The sequence below is a fragment of the Solanum lycopersicum genome, chromosome 1 (genome assembly GCF_036512215.1).
Source record: "Solanum lycopersicum chromosome 1, SLM_r2.1".
Lineage (NCBI taxonomy): Eukaryota > Viridiplantae > Streptophyta > Magnoliopsida > Solanales > Solanaceae > Solanum > Solanum lycopersicum.
This window is the reverse complement of record NC_090800.1, coordinates 31,291,863-31,312,338: the sequence shown is the minus strand read 5'-3', so window position 1 is coordinate 31,312,338 and position 20,476 is coordinate 31,291,863. Positions and strand designations below refer to the sequence as shown.

The 20,476-nt window shown below is 34.0% G+C and overlaps 1 protein-coding gene across 1 annotated transcript; it reads right to left on the bottom strand.

Moving 5' to 3' along the window:
- Window positions 1–3,679: 3,679 nt before the first annotated feature.
- Window positions 3,680–13,543, bottom strand: LOC101253921 (uncharacterized). The gene is made up of 7 exons (XM_004228291.5): window positions 13,272–13,543; window positions 6,082–6,128; window positions 5,699–5,807; window positions 5,012–5,174; window positions 4,696–4,822; window positions 4,319–4,495; window positions 3,680–4,230 (listed from the first exon to the last, which is right to left on the bottom strand). Exons 1-7 carry the CDS (start codon window positions 13,438–13,440, stop codon window positions 4,069–4,071), a joined length of 954 nt encoding a protein of 317 aa, XP_004228339.1. The 5' UTR covers window positions 13,441–13,543; the 3' UTR covers window positions 3,680–4,068.
- Window positions 13,544–20,476: the final 6,933 nt, after the last annotated feature.

Here is a 20,476-nt window from a genome sequence, read left to right as displayed (position 1 = left end):
CAATGCTTTTTTCTTTAGATTGGTGTGTGTCTAGATCCTTTTTGTAGTAATTTTAATATGTTTTTGTCTTTGTTTTGCATGAAAGTTATCCAAAACTGAAATGCAAAAGGCTGTGGAAATTGAGTGCAGATTTGACTCACGAAGGCATCGATAGACCGTAGGTGGTGACCGTCGATTGGAGGTTCACGCATCTGGAAGCAACTCGGGGAATTCTAACTTAGTTTGGGGCTACGGAAGGATAGATGGTCTGTCAATTAATCGATGGACTGTCTTGGCAATAGGTCGATGTGATCAGAGAATGTCCCAGTACCCGATGTTGAAGAAAAGATAAGTATGGAACGACGAGAAGCATCGACGGACCGTTGGTGATTCGATGGACCGTGTTGTTGGTCCGTCGATTGGATCAGAGAAGATGCAAAGTGAAGGCTAAAAAAAGATGCTAAGTATAGACCGACTGAGGAAGTCGACGGTCTGTTGTTTCATCGACGAACTATCTATGGGGGTCGTCTATTGAAGTCGGGTTTTGGAAAAACTTTCCTTATTTGAACTCCTTTTAATTTAGGACTCTACTTTATTATAAATAGGGGAAAACCTCGTTTTTGGGGTTCGATTCTTCTACTAATTTCATACTTTTGTTCTTGAAGTTTTTTTAAAAAACTTGGGCATTAATTCAAATTTCCGGATTTGGTTTTTAAGATAATTGTGTGATTTCAAGTTGAATTTATGGATGTTCTTTGAATTTGTCAAAGTAAGTTCATGATTTATTATTTATCAATTATGAATTGTGTTCTTCTAAGCATGGGTAACTAAATCTACAACTAGGATTGTGGGAACCATGGTGATTAACAAAATAAACCAAGATAAATAACAATTCTCAAATAGGTTATTGCATACATCGATAATTCTTTCGTTTAGAAATCTTTTTAACGAGTGCCCGCGTTAGAACTTGCTTGATTACTACTTGCCGGACCAAGGGGGTAATTTATAGGAAAAGAATTATCGACATAGATTTAGTGGATATTATCTAATAGTCTAGTTTGGATTGGTGCGACGTAATAACTAATACATACATCGAATATGATTTTTAATATGAAGTAAAGGTAAGGGTTAGTAACTTAGACACGTAGCCGAACCAAGGTACGAGGTGAAATTATCTAGATGCCGGACCAAGGATTTAGAGATACATAACTTATCACTTTGCAGACAAAACACTAGGAAAGAATTCTTATAGCTAGGATTATAGCGTTATGAACCTATGGGGAACACTTACACCCTAGCTTCTCTCACAACTTGATAAACACTAATAATTCATTCTTGCTACTTGTTTGACTTCACAACATTACAGCACTTTTGTTTCACAACCCCCCCCCCCCTTTAATTACAAGTTTTCGAAAAGGACTTGAGTAAATAGAGCTAATCGTAATTAAAGTTAAGTCTAAATCATTTTCCTCGTGGGATCGACCCCAATCTAATAGTTGGGTTTTTTACTTGATATGACCGCTTATATTTCATCAGAGAAGTGTAATTTGAGCGTATCACAAATGAACTTGGACGAGTTCCTGATGTTTATCTTATGTCCAAGCTAGGGATGAAGAACCTCTTCATAGCTCCTAGCTTGAAGTGGGTGTAAAGGAATTAAATAAATGTACCATTGTGCCTTAGTGCAGTTTGGTATCGTGAAGTTTGTTATTAGAGAATGACTGTTACATTATGCACTAGGTTGTTAGTGTTAGTTAAAATAGTTAGCTACACATTCAAGTTAGTTAGTTAGTTAGTTTGCTAAGTAGAGTTGATTAAGGAGCTTTGTATATAAACACATGTACTGCCCAAGTGAATAATAACACATATAGATTTCTCTCTGTAACACTCTCAATTTCCTTTTGATTATTCATGTGAATTCTACATTGTTGAAAGCATTCTCAACTGTTAAAACACCTCCCCCCCACCCCCCCATCAGCCAACCTACCAGTCCCCCACCCCCCTAAAAAATATAGTAAGTTTTTCTACTCACAAACCAACATGAGAAAATAACTCAAAAATTTACTTATTTTTCAGAAAAACATTTGATTTCATACCAAACACCTTTAATTTTGTTTGACTTCCAATTTTCGCATAGTTCTTCTTTTTCCAATTCATCTTTTTTTCCCTTTCTACAGACCTATAATTTCATTGCAAGGAGCGGATTTTAATATCGTATCTATTTTCACTTCTTAGCATTAAATTTTTGGCTACTCATCGTAAATAAAGGTGGTTTCGTCCTTGAGGTAGGTTGCGCATCTGTGGGATAAAATGAGAATACTTGTTTCTTTGGGTGATTATTGTAACGCAGGCACTCCTATGCGTATTTGAAGTGTTATGGTGTTTCTATTTTCCCGTACATGTAAAGTATGATGAATAATGTGCTTATTATCTTTATTCATCTTCGATTGTAGAAAATAGATTCTTACCCTTTGCCTAAACCCTTTCTTGAGTTTTAAAACTATGTTTAGCATTTGTGTAATGTTCTAAATTAGTGTTTATAAAGTTATATACACCGTAAAAATAAAGTTTACAAGGCACGAAATCATCATTAAGAGCGTGAATCTGCCTTTGGAATACCCTCAAACCATCGAGTTTTTGGGCGTTACTATATATCTCAATTCTCATGTAACAAATTTAACCATACTAGTTAACTCATGATATATATAGTATGTTTTGGTATAATATCCTTTCAGTGCAAAACTCTGAACTACCAAATGCTCAATATTCTAGGTGTAGCTCTCTTAATATGTTCACACATCTATCTCAATATTCTCATTTACACTACTTGCATCTTCTAGACGCGAGAATTCTTGACCCCATACAACATAATTGGTCTGACAATCACTTTATAAATGTTACCTTAGTGGCACTTTCTTATCACTCAAGACATTGTATACATTGTCAGTCACCCATTTCCTTGGATTATCGATCTAGACAATAAATATTCCAACAGCTTCTTTATGTGGCTAAAGATTTTTCAAGAGAAACATTCCAAATCTCTTAGACGAATAGAACAACACCAGTATTCAAAAATTAAGTTTACTATTAGAGGTCACACCATTGAGTGGTCATCCAGATACAATTTTTGTATCATACCATACAGCTAAAATATCTTCACCTTCACATTCCTCAACCTGCAATTTTTGTATATTCCTTATGTACGAAAATTAAATGATTATTTATCAAAAACTGAATATTATCTTCTTTTTTTTTAGATGATCATGGTGTTTGGAACAGCTTGCGCACGCCTCAAGTAATGTCATGTGGTAACTCATACCTCAAATTTATCGTTCATGCGTACACCTCAAGTAATGTCATTTGATAACTGATACCTCAAATTTATCATACATACTAGGGGTGTCACATGGGCGAGTTGAGTCGAAATTAGAAATATTAAAATGGGTTAAATAAAAATCAGGTTGAGTCTTGATCCGCCCAAGTTTACTTTTGATACAAATGGGCTAAAAGACGAGTTGAGCCTTGACCAACACAGTTTGACCCGATTAATCTCTATAATTTAACATATTGATATTTAACTTTTATAATTACAATTTGAATTTCCGCTCAAGAATTTTTCATTAAAAAGTAACAAATTGATAGATAAACCTAAAAGATGTTAAATAGATAATAATTCATACCATCAATATAGGAACATATCTTAATAAAAAGTTCTTAAACAGATTGAAATTGGAGATTAAATTAGGCTCAATTGAAAATTCTCTCCAAATGAGTCAAGTCTGAATGAATTGAGATTGAACCCAATTCAAATTATATTGAATCCGTAAAATTCTGGGCGGGTTACCTATGTTTGGATTCATTTTTGACACCCCTAAATTTATATTACTAACTTCAAGCTTAAACAAGAACTAACGATATCTATGTCTGGAGAGAGTACAGTAGGACATACACCGAGTTGTAATTAAACACAAATAAAAATGATAAGTACTATCAGTTCTCCATACTCTTACTAGCATAAGAATCTCTACTAGCAAAATAACAAAAACGGACAGAAAGTTTCAAATATACGTCCTGTTCTTGAAGAGACCGTTATCTTTTCTTCTTATTCGTTTCTTTTGTATCCGAGACTAAGGCCTTGATGCAGAGTCGAGGCTTCGTAGTAACAAGTGCTCGAGGAAGAACTGATACACCAACTATGGCTGTCCTATCTGGTACTCCAGACAATGGAAGTACCTCAACAAGCACACAGATCTGCAAAAGAGAAGCTACATTCAGTACATAAAAGTTACAGAGGAGTAAAACGCTTATAACTTGTCATTGACTACAAAATAATTTTAACCTCTGGATCTTTCAAATCCACTATCGAATCTGGGACGACTTCTTTCACTGCTGCTGCTACGACGCTAAAGCATTTGTTGCGATCCAACAAAGCAAATATATCAGGATCACTGGAAGTGTTTCTTAGATTCTTCATCTCGGTTTCTTCAATCCCTCTCCTGTTATACCCAACTGCAAACTATAATGTCATTAGTTCTACAAGTTATATAAGAATGATCAACCCACAGAGAGCAGAATGCTTGAGCTAGTGAACATACTACTCAAATTCAATTCGATGTAATAGAAAGAAAAAAAAAAGGTTGAGCTACTGAATGTGATACTCATGTAAGAGAACTTGGGATTAGCTGGTACCAAAAAGTTACGAAAAGCAAGATTTACCTTAACAGTGTCTCCTGTCTCCTGCCTATTGTTCATAAACTGCTCAACAAGCTTTGTCACAATCTTCTTAAGTTCCTTCTCATCTAAACAGCATGTACCTTGAATTGGTAATATCCGATTGCACCAACTGCATAACATGATAAAAGTCATGATCGTCTTAGTTTCTTTGGTACTAAAGTAATCTTCCGAGACAAGAAAGGATAGAAAGAAGAAAAGACAATTGTCTCCTGCTATAATTAGAAAGACCACAAGCATAACCACATAAAGCAATATTACATGTAGATAAGAGCTCAAAAATTGATCGAGAGCAACTCACAGAGGAGACTTCAATATTCCAGATTCTAGGGATTGAAAAATCTGTGAAACAATGTCAACAACTGCTGGAGACTTGTCGAATGGAAGTTTAAGGAGAACTAATCCGCTTCTCGTTAACTTAACAAGTGAGAGAATGTCACTTTTCTCCATAGAGGTACCAGATTCTGCATGCAGAAAACAAAGAACTGTTTGACACTTCCTAGTAAACCTTTGTGTCAGTAAGTCCACACAGATATCAGCACTACAACATACCCAGCGTAGTCCCACAAAAGTGGAGTCTCTGGAGGATAGATTGTATGCAAATCTTACCCCTACCTCAGAGTTAGAGAGGTTCTTTCAGATAGACCCTCCGCTCAAGAAAAAACAATCAAAAGCAGTCCCCAACTAAAAGTAAGGGAAGTACAAGAAACAACAAATAATAACAAAAACAACAAATAGTAACAAAACATAAACTACAAAAAACAATACGATTTTGAGGTACAAGGAACAAAACATAGTAACAGAATTTAAGGACAAGAAACTCTAGGGACAATACTACGACTCTAATATGAACGGACAGCAAGACAGCAAGACAACATCCTGCTTCCACTAACCTTCTGCCCTAATTTGTGTCACACATACCCTACTATAAACACTAACAAAAAAAAAAGTCCACACAGATACCAAAATGTTGAAGAAGCATTAATACCCGAATTCACATGTTCATTAGCTGCGCCTTCTCTTGATCCTTTACATTCTTCATTAACATCATCTACACATGTTTTCCTTCGCTTAGCATCATGATTTGAAACAATATACTGACAGACAAACGGCAACAAATATATTTAGCATTCTTTCCAACACAAGGGTCACAATAGGTGCAATACAAAGTAACATGGATTTATAATGGAAACTTAAAGATCATGTGAATAGAAATGAATAAGTTTTCCATAGCCAGCTGTAAGTCACCAGAAAGGTGCATACTTCAGATCCAATGGAAAAACAAAATCAAAGGTCACTTGTCCAGAACTTTTTTGAAACAAAATAAATAAAAGAATTGCAAATACCAAAAAAAAAAGGTAAACAAATAACCTTTTCAAGGATACTTATAGCTTCTTTCGTTGCACTTTTTTCCCTTTCTGAAGACAAAAGGAAAAAACTCTTAGAAATATCAAAGAGTAAACAAATAAACTTTTTGTATTATGACATGCTACGCTATATACAGTAGATGTGATTATCAGGCAAGTAATGGAGTTGTTCACTTATCCTTTTTAAGAAATAAGTTCAAAGTTTAAGAAAAGAATCCTAGTCAACACAGGATTAGACCTTTTAGTCATAGAGCACTAAAGACACTTTTTTTTTAATATCGTGATGTCTGGATCAGATTTTTTGGACCTCGACTAATTCCAAGGAAAACCTCCTACCAACAATAATAATCAGGTAACTCTATCCACCAAGACAAGGACATATGGAAGAAATCACCTAAAAGTTTCTTTCTCTGCTGGGATTTGAACCCGAGACCTCATGAGACACATTCTTTATCTAAGGTGGAACACATCGTTAATACCTAAAACTTGCCAGTTAATTTCGGTTAGACACTTGAACTACAGGTTGTTTCGAGTGAGCACCTAACTAGATGATATGATGTGTTCCTATAGTTCCAACTCAAACATTGGAAAAGCTTTTGCGCATGTTGTCAAGTTCCCATTCCACAGATAAATCAACCACTTGAAGCATCCCTTAGTTATATGCATTAGTCTCAATAAGCCGTAAATGTTATGTAGTGGAGCCTGATTAATTTTAGGTTTTCCTATTTATTCTCTATTTTAGGCTTTCCTATTTATTCTCTATTTTAGGTTTTCCTATTTATTCTCTGTAACCAAAAATACTCTGATTTATTAATATAAATATACCTCACCGCTGTGGAAGTTTACTCACGGGGTGTTACCACGAAATATTGGGTTTTCTCTTTCTTTCTCTAATCTCTCATCTGTTTTTCTTTGAAAGTTCTTGTGTTCTTCATTCATCTAGTGTGTGTGCGTGAATTCGATCCTAACAACTGATATCAAAGCAAAGGAGATTCAACACGATCACTGAAAATGGATAGTTCGAAGCTTGGAATCGAGAAGTTTGATGGATCCGATTTCAGTTTCTGGAAGATGCAGATCGAAGATTATCTGTACCAGAAAGATCTTCACGAACCGTTGACCGAGGTGAAGCCGGAATCCATGACGGAGGAGAAGTGGAAACTCAAGAATCGCCAGGCTCTAGGGTTGATCCGGTTGACTTTGTCAAGAAATGTGACGTTCAACATCGTGAAGGAGAAGACTACGTCTGGTCTGTTGAAGGCACTGTCAAACATGTATGAAAAACCATCGGCTATGAACAAGGTATATTTGATGCGTATATTGTTCAATTTACAGATGTCTGAAACTGGATCAATTTCTGATCATATAAACGAGTTCAATATGATTGTGAGTCAACTCAATTCTGTGGATATTAATTTCGAAGAAGAAATTAAGGCGTTGATTTTGTTGTCATCTCTGCCCGAGTCTTGGGATACTGTTGTTGCTGCGATTAGCAGTTCCCGTGGATCTGAGAAACTGAAGTTTGATGAAATCCGTGATGTTGTTCTTAGCGAAAGTATTCGCAAACAAGAAGTAGGATATTCATCGGGCAGTGCTCTCAGCGTTGATCGAAGGAGGAGAAGTAAGACGAAAGGCCAAAATCAACATGGTCGATCTAAATCAAAGAATCGAGGAAAATCCCTAAAAAGATCAAACGTGACTTGTTGGAACTGTGGAGAAAAAGGGCACTTTCGGATGAACTGTACAAAGCCAAAGAAGAAACAAATTCAGAAATTTGGAGATGACAATGATTCTATAAATTCAACAGAGGACATTGGGGATGCTCTAATCCTTAGTGTGAACAGCCGGTTGAATCATGGATTTTGGATTCTGGTGCATCTTTCCATTCGTCTCCAAGCAAGGAGTTGTTTCAAAATTTCAAATCTGGAAATTTTGGAAAAGTATATCTTGCTGACAATAAAGCCTTAGAGATTGAAGGAAAGGGGGATGTTTGCAAAAAGACCACTTCGGGAAACCATTGGACATTGGAGGATGTCAGATATATTCCTGGGATCAAGAAAAATTTGATCTTTGTTGGTTAGTTGGATAGCACGGGATATGCAGCAGAGTTTGGAAAAGGTTCGTGGAAGATCGTGAAAGGTTCTATGGTAGTAGCTCGTGATACCAAATCTGGAACCTTGTACACCACTGTAGGGTGTATAAACATGGCCGTTGTTGCTGAAGGTGCTTCCGGTTCATGTCTGTGGCACAACAGACTTGGACACGTAAGTACTAAAGGAATGAAGATGCTAGTTGTAAAACGAGCATTTGAGGGTCTGAAGTCTGTTGATATGGGTTTTTGCGAGAGCTGTGTTATGGGCAAACAGAAAAGAGTAAGCTTCACAAAGACTCCTAGAGAGCCAAAGAAAGTGCGGTTGGAAATGGTCCATACAGATGTTTGGGGACCATCTCCAGTATCATCACTTGGAGGATCCAGATTCTATGTTACCTTCATTGATGATTTCAGCAGGAAGGTATGGGTTTACTTCTTGAAGCATAAGTCAGATGTGTTTGCAACTTTCAAGAAGTGGAAAGCTGAAGTTGAGAATCAGACCGGTTTGAAAGTCAAATGCATAAGGTCTAACAATGGAGGAGAGTATGACAAATCAGAGTTCAAGGCATTCTTTGCAGCTGAGGGAATCAGATTGATGAGAACAGTTCCTGGTAAGGCAAAACAGAATAGGATTGCTGAGAGGATGAACAGAACATTGAATGAGCATGCAAGGAGTATGAGGATACACTGTGGACTGCCCAAAACACTTTGGGTGGATGCTATGAGCACAGCTGCATACTTGATCAACAGGGGACCATCAGTTCCTTTAGGGTTCAAGATTCCAGAGAAGGTGTGGACAGGAAAAGAACTCAAGTACTCACACTTGAGGACTTTTGGTTGCACTGCTTATGTTCATGTTGATCCAGAAAAGAGAGACAAGCTTTGATGCCAAGGATGTGAAGTGTTACTTCATAGGCTATGGTTCTGATTTGTTTGGTTACAGGTTTTGGGATGACAAGAACAGAAAGATCCTGAGACATTGTGACGTGACATTTGATGAGTCTGTCCTGTACAAGGACAGAGAGCAGAAGGTTCTAGAGATTACAAAGCAAGTGGGAGTTGAGGTTGAGTTGGAGAAGAGTAACCCCAGAGATGTCGAAGCAGATACTCAACCAACTCCTACTGAAGAATTTGAAGTGGAGCAAGTTACACCTGAGCAGGTGTTAAGGAGATCATCCAGATCCATCAGGGCACCAGATAGGTATTCACCTTCATTACACTATCTATTGCTGACTGATGAGGGGGAACTAGAGTCTTTTGATGAGGCCCTACAGGTGGAGGATTCGATCAAGTGGGAGCAAGCCATGGATGATGAGATGAGGTCACTTGAGAAGAACGACACATGGGTGTTGACTGGGCTACCTGCCGGGAAGAGAGCATTGCTGAACAAGTGGGTGTTCAGAATCAAGACTGAACCAGATGGCAAAAGAAGGTTCAAGGCTCGTTTAGTGGTTAAAGAATATTCACAAAGGAAAGGTATAGATTATGCTGAAATATTCTCTCCTATTGTGAAGTTAACCTCTATTCGAATTCTGTTGAGTGTTGTTGCATTGGAGAATTTGCATCTAGAGCAAATGGATGTAAAAACAACGTTTTTACATGGAGATCTGGACAAAGAGATCTATATGCAGCAACCGGAAGGATTTGTGGTTCCAGGCAAGGAACACATGGTGTGCAAGCTCACCAGGAGCTTGTATGGACTAAAGCAAGCACCAAGGCAGTGGTACAAGAAGTTTGACTCCTTCATGACCAAGAGTGGATTTTGCAAAGCTGAAAAGGATCCTTGTTGTTACTTCAAGAAATACACTGATTCATATGTCTTTCTACTCTTGTATGTGGATGATATGTTGATTGCAGGATCTAGTATGAGGGAGATTAACAATCTGAAGACAAGGTTGTCTGCAGCGTTTGAGATGAAAGATTTGGGTCCAGCAAAACAGATTTTGGGGATGAAGATTTCTCGGGATAGATCTGTTGGCACTTCAAATCTATCTCAGGAGTTGTACATTGAGAAGGTGCTGAGCAGATTCAGGGTTAATGATGCTAAACCCAGGACTACTCCATTGGCAAATCACTTTAAATTGTCAAAGGAGCAGTCACCCAAGACTACCGAGGAGCGTGATCACATAGCACTTGTTCCATATGCTTCAGCAGTTGGTAGTTTGATGTATGCTATGGTCTGCACTAAACCTGATATAGCACATGCAGTGGGAGTTGTTAGCAGGTACATGGGGAACCTTGGGAAAGAGCATTGGGAAGCTGTGAAGTGGCTTCTGAGATATCTGAGAGGTATATCCAGTACTTTACTTTGTTTTGGCAAAGGCAAGGTGACTCTACAGGGTTTTGTGGATGCTGATCTTGGTGGAGATGTTGACTCGAGCAAGAGTACATCCGGGTACATTTACACCATAGGTGGAACAGCAGTGAGTTGGATGTCCAGGCTTCAGAAGTGTGTTTCTCTTTCATCTATTGAAGCTCAGTATGTGGCAATAGCTGAAGCTGGGAAAGAGATGATATGTCTGGTAGATTATCTTGAGGAATTGGGCAAGAAGCAGAGCGAGAAGATTCTTTACTCAGATAGCCAGAGTGTCATACAGTTGGTGAAAAATCCAGTCTATCATTCGAAGACAAAGCACATCAGAAGGCGATACCATTTCACTCGCAGGGCAGTGGAGGATGCTGATATGTGCTTGGAGAAGATAGAGGGTGCAAAGAACCCGGCAGACATGTTGACGAAATGTGTTGATGTTGGGAAACTGAGGTTATGTAAAACCTCAGTTGGTCTTCTGTAGTTGTTGCTACAGATGTTGCGGCGCGGTAAAGATGTTGATGATGAAGAGATTTTTTTTGAGAATGTATTTTTTGGATGACTGAGTCAGTCTCCAAGTGGGAGAATTGTTAGGTAATGGAGCCTGATTAATTTTAGGTTTTCCAATTTATTCTCAATTTTAGGCTTTCCAATTTATTCTCTATTTTAGGTTTTCCTATTTATTCTCTGTAACCAAAAATACTCTGATTTATTAATATAAATATACCTCACTGCCGTGGAAGTTTACTCACGGAGTGTTACCACGAAATATTGAGTTTTCTCTTTCTCTCTCTAGATCTCTCATCTCTTTCTCTTGAAAGTTCTTGTGTTCTTCATTCATCTAGTGTGTGTGCGTGAATTCGATCCTAACAGTAAAACCTCATGTTTGTTCAACTTACGCTGATTTGTTAAATTAAAGGAGGTAATATATTATAGTGGTGAACTTATCTACGTAATAGGCGGTTGAGAACACTAGAAAAAAATCCAAAGTTTGAACCGAAAGTGTCTACCTAAGTATATTTTATAAATTTTTTCTCCTCGAGAATAGTACATGATTTTTAATGAGCTTCATACTAGGGGGCAAAAGCATACCAACAAAGCAGTGTAACACAAGCTCCACAAGTTGCTTAATTTCATGAATTGAGGATATGTTCGCTTTCTCACCTCTTCTATATTCTACAAGCACTCAAACATTCAAGCTAAAGGTCCATTCCATCTTTAGGCGCAAACTAATGTCATGTGTCAAGTGACATGACAGTCTTGTCAAATTCAAGGTCAACAAGATAACGTCACGTGTTCAAAAGATATGGCCCAAAGTGGAAGCCTTTAACTTTGAACAAACGGTACCCAACTAACAACTAGTTTTTGAAGAAATTTGCACAATAACTACCTGAAGAGGGTACCTAAAGGTAGCTTTTTAACGGACAAATACTACCACATAAACCTTTCCAAATTAAGTATCTGCTAAAACAAAAAGAATAAAGAGAAGTGGACACATCTTAGCTAGAAAGGTTAGATTCTTTTCTAGTGTAAGAAGGAATCTAATGAATCTTCATTCACACGCCACACCATTTGCCACATAATATCAACTACCAAACTCATTTATTTGAAAAGCTAAATCAAATTCAATCAATCAACTATTCCTAATTTCAAAATCAGTTGGGGGCAATTATTCCTTGGGGTACCTGCTATCTCCCACCAACACATGTAACGAGTAACTCAACTCTGTCAGCTATTTGGGGATACATGGGAAGAAATTACCTAGTATTTTTGTTGAGAAATGACCTTGTTACCTCAGATTCTCATCCATGGGTGGCTCGAAAGATTTTTTTAAAAAAAAAGACATGTGCCTTAGGCCCCCAAATTTAAGGGGCCTCATTTTTAATAATAATAGGTTACATGTTAGTATTTTTTAACAAATATTGAATACTATTTGTAGAAAAAAGTAAACTTTTCATGAAAATGGGGGAATTAATAGAAGAAATTTGACATATTTGGAGTACTATATCGCATGAAAAATAATTAAAAATAAGAATAGTTATATTAACTATTGAAAATTAGAAGAAATCAATTATATACAAGTTTTTAAAAATTCAAGTTTAAGGTCCTGTTTGCTTTTTGCTTTAGGTCACTAATGTGCTTGAGCTGCTTCTGTTCTCAGCTCACAACCACAGCGTCACACCCTAGAGTACAGGAAAATGCACACATTTTATCCAGCAAGAATACTTCTCTTTTTTCAATATGAGAAGAAATCTACTAAATCATCATTCAATAGCATATCATTTGCCACACAATTCCAGTCCCCTAACTAATATACTTGAAAAACTAAATCAATTCCAATCAATCAACTATTCCTCAATTCATGAATCAGTTGTATCAATTATTACTTAGGTACCTGCTATCTCCCACTAGTACAAGTAACGAGTAATTATGTCACCTACTTAGACATATGAGAAGAAATCACCTAGTGTTTTTGCTGATATTTGATCTTTAAGACCTCACTAAGCTCGCGATACCATTTTTTTTCAATATAAGAAGAAATCTACTGAATCTTTATTCAACAGAACACCATTTTCCACGCAATTCCAGTCCCTTAACAGATATACTTGAAAAGCTAAATCAATTTCAATCTATCAACTATTCCTTAATCCTAAACTGTCAGTACCCTAAACATCCATCAGCTAATTTTTTTCAATCCAAGACAAGTTCAGCAGATACTAAAATAAACAAAATTGAAAAATCTTTTAGCTCCGAATAGTCAAGAAATTGAAAAATCGAAGTAAGGAAAACTGACTGATTGGGCATGTAATGAGAAACCCAGAATGCGAATGGCGGAGTAAGGAAGAAGAAGCGTTGTAATCGAAACGAGGGATGCTTATCACAGAAGAATGCTGCTCCCATGGCTTCATCTCTTCAATTTTTTCTCCTTCTCCTTCTGCAGTTCTCCCTTCATCTTCAGCCATTTATTCTTCTTCTTCTGGTTTTCTGTCAGCAACCTTTTGTTTGCTCCATTTCTCCTATAGCCAATCCTATGTATTTTGAAGTACTAAAACAAAATGTATTTTTAAAATGAGGTTATTACCTAAAATAAGTTATTTATGTGATTATAATTAATTTGTATTGTAAAGAAAGGCTTAAATATAAAATTTCATTTAACTTATTTTCAATGACATTTAAATATTTTTAATGAAGTGATCGGATTAAAATTGTTCACATACAAAAAGTGATTTTTCAAAATTAATACTATTTTTAATTAAAAAATAATAATATGGATGAGCATTTTGTGAGACTAAGTCGCATAGATGAGCCAATTTTTTTTAACATATAGCATGTATGGTCATTTTCTCAAAATTTGATAACATATTTTAACTTTTTTTTATTTTAATTAAGAACAGAATAAAATTTAAAGTAAAATTATTATTAAATATCGAACTGTGATATTATTTTTAAAATTAGCTAAAAGTAAAACTAAAGTTATGCAAAGTGATTTGAGGTGAATTAAATAAATTGAGGTACACGAGTAATTGTTTTCTGCACTTTTATATTCAAAAACAAAGAGAGATATTTTAATAAAAATTTAGTAATATTTTAAATATAAAATTTACATATTTTATAATTTAGATATAAAATTCAAAAAATTGTTATATTTTAAGTGCATCTTTCATCATTAGTAAAATAATTTATTGACACACAAAAATCAATAATTTACTCTTAAGTCACAAAATTTAACTATAGTTTTCTTTCTTAACCCCAACTTCATATACAAGGAGCGGAGGGAATATTAATTTGAAATGAGACCAGAAATGAGACCATAAAAAATTGAAGGTCTAAAGCCATTGCTTTCATCGCGACAACATTCACATAAAATAAAAAATTTTGCTTTTACATAACATAATATAATACAATAAAATTTAAATTCAATCCAAACAAATATAATAATATATTACAACTGATAATAAACATTCAACTAAAAATAAAACTTGAAATGAAAAGTTGACAATAAAATTAATCACAGTAATCATTAACTCCCCCACAAAAAAAAGAACAATTCTATTTCTTGAGGTTCAGATGGTCTAATAATTCATTATTTTTTATTTTATGACATTAATTCATATTGTTGAATCCATCCCATTTTTTAGTCAACTTTAATTATTCAATTGGTACAAGCAATTGTTAAAAATGAATAGTAATTGGAATTGAAAATAAAAGATTTGGTAGTTGGCAAATGGTAAGATTTGCAACCATTTTTGACTTTGATATATTTACCTATGTCATTAGTAACATAAGCATGGTTTTATCCTTCTATAAATAGAGCATTCTTGCTCATTTGTAGAACACACCAAATTAGAGAGAAAAGTCATTTTGAGAGCAGAGTGAGGTATTTCATAGACTATACAAGAAAATAGTCTGTGAAGAAAAATAGAGTGTGAGCGATATTTCAGTAAGACGGAAACCAAAAGAGTGTTGTTCCTTTTGAGTGTGTAGTAGTCACTTTGAGTATTGTATTCGTGACTACACAGTGTAAAATTCCTTATTATAGTAATATCAATTGCTCCTCTTGGCCAGTAGTTTTTTCTCTTATTTAAAAAGATTTTCACGTAAAATTCTTGATGACGTTATTTTCCCATTTTATTTTCATTACTTTTACCATATATACTTTTGTGCTTGTCTGTGTTTTTCCAACACATATAACATAGCAAAACACATATAATTCATAATAACTCCAATAAAAAGCTTAATTACTAAACATTTTTTGGTGCCGAAGCAACGGAGACGGATCCATCGTAATGGCCGCAGCTAAACCTATCCGACTGCAAATGAAATTGCGCTTCCACTTATTGAAGTATAACCTCTTCAAGTGCCGGCTATGCGACTTGCAAGTCTTCGCCTCGGCTACCATTCCGATATATTATTTAACGTTACAGACAAATACAAAATCTAAAGTTGTATTGATACTCTAGAGTGTGATATATAATTGAGTAAATATACATATATTTATTTTAATATTTTAAATATTTAAATGAGATGGTAATTTAATTTAAAATGGCTCTATCAAAGTAGTTAGAGTTGTGAGTTGATCACTTTGAATTTACTATTAAAAATTATTCTACATGCTTGATGAAAAGCTTGCCGAGAAATTTATCATAATAAAATTGTAAAAGCTAGATGAATTTGTACCTATATAGAATAATTTAAAGGAATATCTATCACAATCCACTAGAAACAAATATAAAACTACTCTTTTCGACTAAGACTACAACATATAAAAATATCACCTAATATTTTTTGCACCTCTACTATAATTTTGAAAAGATCATAAATAATTGAGTATTTAAACTTTTAGAGGTGATCATCCGACATCAACAACTAATTTTAAAATGTATATGATATTACTATATGTTTAATATTTTAACTTTTTTTAATATATATAGTTTAAAATGTAAACAATGAATTCAATGAAACTCTCAGAATTCATTTTAAATGAGTCTTTTGAGTAAACATACTATGTAGTAATTAACAACCGATAAACCCTGGTCTTTATAAGTGTAGTACTTTTAGTTTTGAATCATAACAAAAAAATTTGAAGACTTTTGAAGCTCTTACTTTTATATGTATATTATACAGTAATTAGCGATAAATCATATTTTGTCAGCTTTTAATGTTAAAAAAATTTATACTTATTTTCTTCTCAATGCAAAAGATTATTAATAAATATAATTGCATATTAATTATTGCATCAATAACCTAAAATGTTTTTTGATACATATTCTAAATTGTCAACATTTTTGCAACACCTCTTAATATTCTCTTTCATCAGAGATACTCAGCGAATAAGTATCACAAAAATTTAGGAGTCATTTATTATTATGATGCTAAGACAAACCAATCTTCAAGGACTTGTTGCTTGCTTTTGTATATTGTTGCTTTCAACTGCACATGCAAGTGTATGTAATCGCGTAAGTAATATAGTGAATTTTAAAAAGAATCAAATTATTGATCCTAAAGGAATTGTCAATTAACTATGTTTACTAAATTATACTAATCTATTTATTTATTTAAGAGTGTCAAAAGAATGCAAGAATAAAATAATAAATTTACTTACAATGGTTGAAAACTTCCAGGGTTGTAGCATATATTGGATTTCATGTATCATATTTTTGGCTTAGAACTAATTTTAGTTGTCAAGTTACTGATTTATAGGGTTAATTGTATACACCTCTCCAAACTTATTAGATACCTAACTATATCGTTGAGCGGGGATAAGTAAACTAATTGGTGAGCATTTATATTTCATTCTATTTCGTAACAAAGCGAGTTGTTCGTCCGGGCGTCACTCTTGATAAAAATCGCCTCAATTTAATGTGTCGATCAAGCTCTTTATATTCTCTGATCTATCTAACCTCTCCTCTCTCGATTTTAAGATTAGACAATAGATTTATCTCATGGTGATCAGGCACGAAATACTAAAACAAGAATATAGAAGTAACTTATAATGACAACCAAAAATTAATTCAAAACGCCATTAATAATCAACATTCAATCTGTAGCTACAGCCCCAGAACAAGGGCTTTAGCTACTAATCTCTGAGAAAACAAGAAGAAGAAAAGAATCATAAAAAGTATTGATTACTTTCTCTTCCAAAGTACCTCCCCCTATCATTGAATACCTCCAATAACTATTTCTATGGACTATTAATAGATGTAGTTAACCCTAAATAGAATAATTTAGTTCAAAGCAAATTAGGAATCCAAAACCAAATGGAATTTGGTTCTTTTTACGCGTGAAACTGTTGCTGCCGTTACTGATTGTCACGAGAATATTTTTTAATTTCAAATCCAATTCTACTTCAACCAACATATATATTTTTTTTACAACATTTACTTCATTAAATTGTCTACTTGATTTTCTTCTTCAACCATATTTAATTCGTTTATCTCCAATCTTCTTCATTTTTTCACCAATTTAACCTACAAATATAATATACTATTTAGCACAATCTATAAAATTCATACTCAAAAAGGATATGTATAAATAATAAATGTGAGACAAATAATGATTAAAAATATATATATTGACCTCACATCACCACCCCACACTTAAACTTTTGCTCGTCCTCGAGCAGCATTAAAACCCATCTCAAATAAATCATACTAGGATTGTCATCAATTTGGTTAATACAAACAATTAGGTCATATACAAATTTCAAAACATAAAGAACAATTCTCAAACATTATGCAAGACATTCAAAAAACAACAAACATCTAACCTCCTAACATCAAGGAAAGACTTTAAACTCATCAAATTCAAGCTTAATCACCTATTCCCATCAAAGAAATCTAAATAAAATCACTTATCTATCATGAAACAAGTGCCAAAGAAATAGTCCCCACACATTTGATTCAAGAGATTGAATATAAATTAAGGACTTCGTATCAGAACAACTCTCACACTCACAAATAAAATTCACATGTATGCACAAAGAATAATAGGCTTGCCCATTATGTACATCTTCTCTAATTAAGCATGCTTGAATAAAATCAAATAGGACTTTAACAGGTTGTATGTAGGTTACGGGACAGGTAGAAAAACTATATATACTAACTTACACTTCCTTAAGCACTTTGCAATTTTAGACTTTATACCCATTATCTTCATTTCTTTATTTCAGCAATCTCTTCAACAATCATTTCACAAGTAATTCTCATCATCTCAAAATGTTTCAATCATTTTTATTTTTCAAAATTTTCCTCATAATAGTCATCCCCAACTTACGTATTTTACATGTGTTAAGGTGCACGATGTCCTTTGAAGGATCACGACCATCATCAAGTTAATTTATTTTTTATTTTTTTTTACATCACATTCTTTCAAAGAGGACTTTTTAGCATTTTGTAGTTGTCATTGATTACCTTTCACTCAACCATCCCTTTTTTCATAATTGATAATTAGAATAAGTCTATGCTAAAATTAGAAATTCAACAACATAGTCAAGGGCAAAATATGGCTACCATCAAAAGGCTATAGGCTCAAAAAGACTGACTAGTGATATAATATCTGAAAAGGCTAAAGTTTACCAGATATATCAAAGAAAGTCTATTATCATCTTATAAACAAAGCAATACTTTTTATTTCATTTCAATAACATGCAGGGCAAGTTTTAGACTATGATGCAAAACATGGAATAAACAAAACCTCACTATACATGGCACAAGTATCAATCAAGATGGATCAATTTCACTTCTAAGAGGGAAATGATCATAACAAACTACAAAATAAAATAAGTTTTATACAAAATCACAACAATGACCTTAGGTGTCAAATAATATCTAATTTTTTTTTTCAAATATTCACAAGAAAGTATTACTCAAAAATTAAATCTAAATAGCAAGTATCGCACCACTGGAAAAAGTCTTTTCTTTTCTCTGACAATAATAATAATAATAATAATAATAATAATAATAAAAAACTTATTTCTAAAAGTATAAACGACGCTCGGTTCAAAGGGACTATTTTCAGGAAAAGAACTGAAAATAAAATGCAATGAACCCATCCTAAAAAAAAGACTCAATAAAACAGTAAAAAATAGGAATTCATTCTCCACCCCACACTTAAAAAGATGTTATGTCCCCAAAGCATCAAATAAAATTCAAAATAGGGGTTAGGAGAACTCCCTGAGCCTTTAGGCCTAGCTAGTAGCATGTTCTCTTTATTTCCATCAAGGGTCGTACGCACCCCATACTTAAGCTCCAACGTGCTCCTTAGCTTCAAATTTTTGATACTCAGACTCTTTCAAAACCTGTAAGAACAACACAAAAAAAAGTAATACTAATAGTAAAAAATAAAAAATAAAAAATAAAAATAAAAATAAGAAGTTACACTATAAATTTGATTACCTCCCAATAAGCGCTTAATTTAAAGTCGTGACACGACACAAATAAATTCACCACTTTTCTTTCCACTTTAAACTTATGAATTTTTGCCCTATCTTTGTATCTATTTTTCTACTCCTCTCAAGGGGTGGTCGTATAAAGATAACAGAACCAAGTAATATATGTCGCATCTTGCGCCCTTAAGTGAGGAATTTTGTTTTGTCTACGTGGACTCAAAAACTTTAGAATGTAAGGGGCCTTGTTCCTCATCAATACACTCATCCATTAGTTCAGATTTTATAGAAAAGTGTTTTGAATGAGATTCAAGTTCCCTCAACTCTAAAACATCATTATTTACAACATTCTCATTTTTGTACTCTTTCTCAACATCGATATTAAGGAATAAAATATAGTTGAACGATTGAACTTCCTCTTTTTGCTCTACTAGTGGGGCATTATCCAAGAGAATTGATAATTGAGCTTCACACGCCTCAATCTTTTTGTTCAAGTGATCCTCTAAGTCATGAATATCTAAGGTAAATTGATCGATTTCTTGTGTGAGCTAACTCTTTCTTCGATCTATTTCATCACGGATAGACTCTTCAATCCTTAGAAGTGGTATTCGTCCATGTATCCAATATTGATTTACTATCTCATTTTCTCCATAATTTTCTCTTTGTTCGACTCAAATCTCTTCTAAATCAGCTTGATGTGATTTCTGATTGAAGAACATCAAGTTTATATAGTATTCCATGATTTCTTTTATCTCTTCTGTGAATTCAAATATTTGTTTGGTGATTTTTGAATTAAACTTGTCCAACATATCTACACATTCAAGCGCCTCTTGTTTTACATTTTCTACTTCATCTCTTCTACCAACATCACAAATAACAGACGAATCATAATAGGGGTTCGGGGGAAAGAAATAAGTTTAGGACAGTCATTTCAATGAAAATAATGATGACCACATATATGACGTAAATTATTTTCATCACCTAACCACGATTTATCCCAATCATCCATATCTATAAGAGTACCAAATTATTCAAAAAAAAAAGAAAGAGAAAAATAAAAATTAATTATTTAGAAAAAACTAACTAAAATAAAATAAAAAAATAAAAAAAAAGTA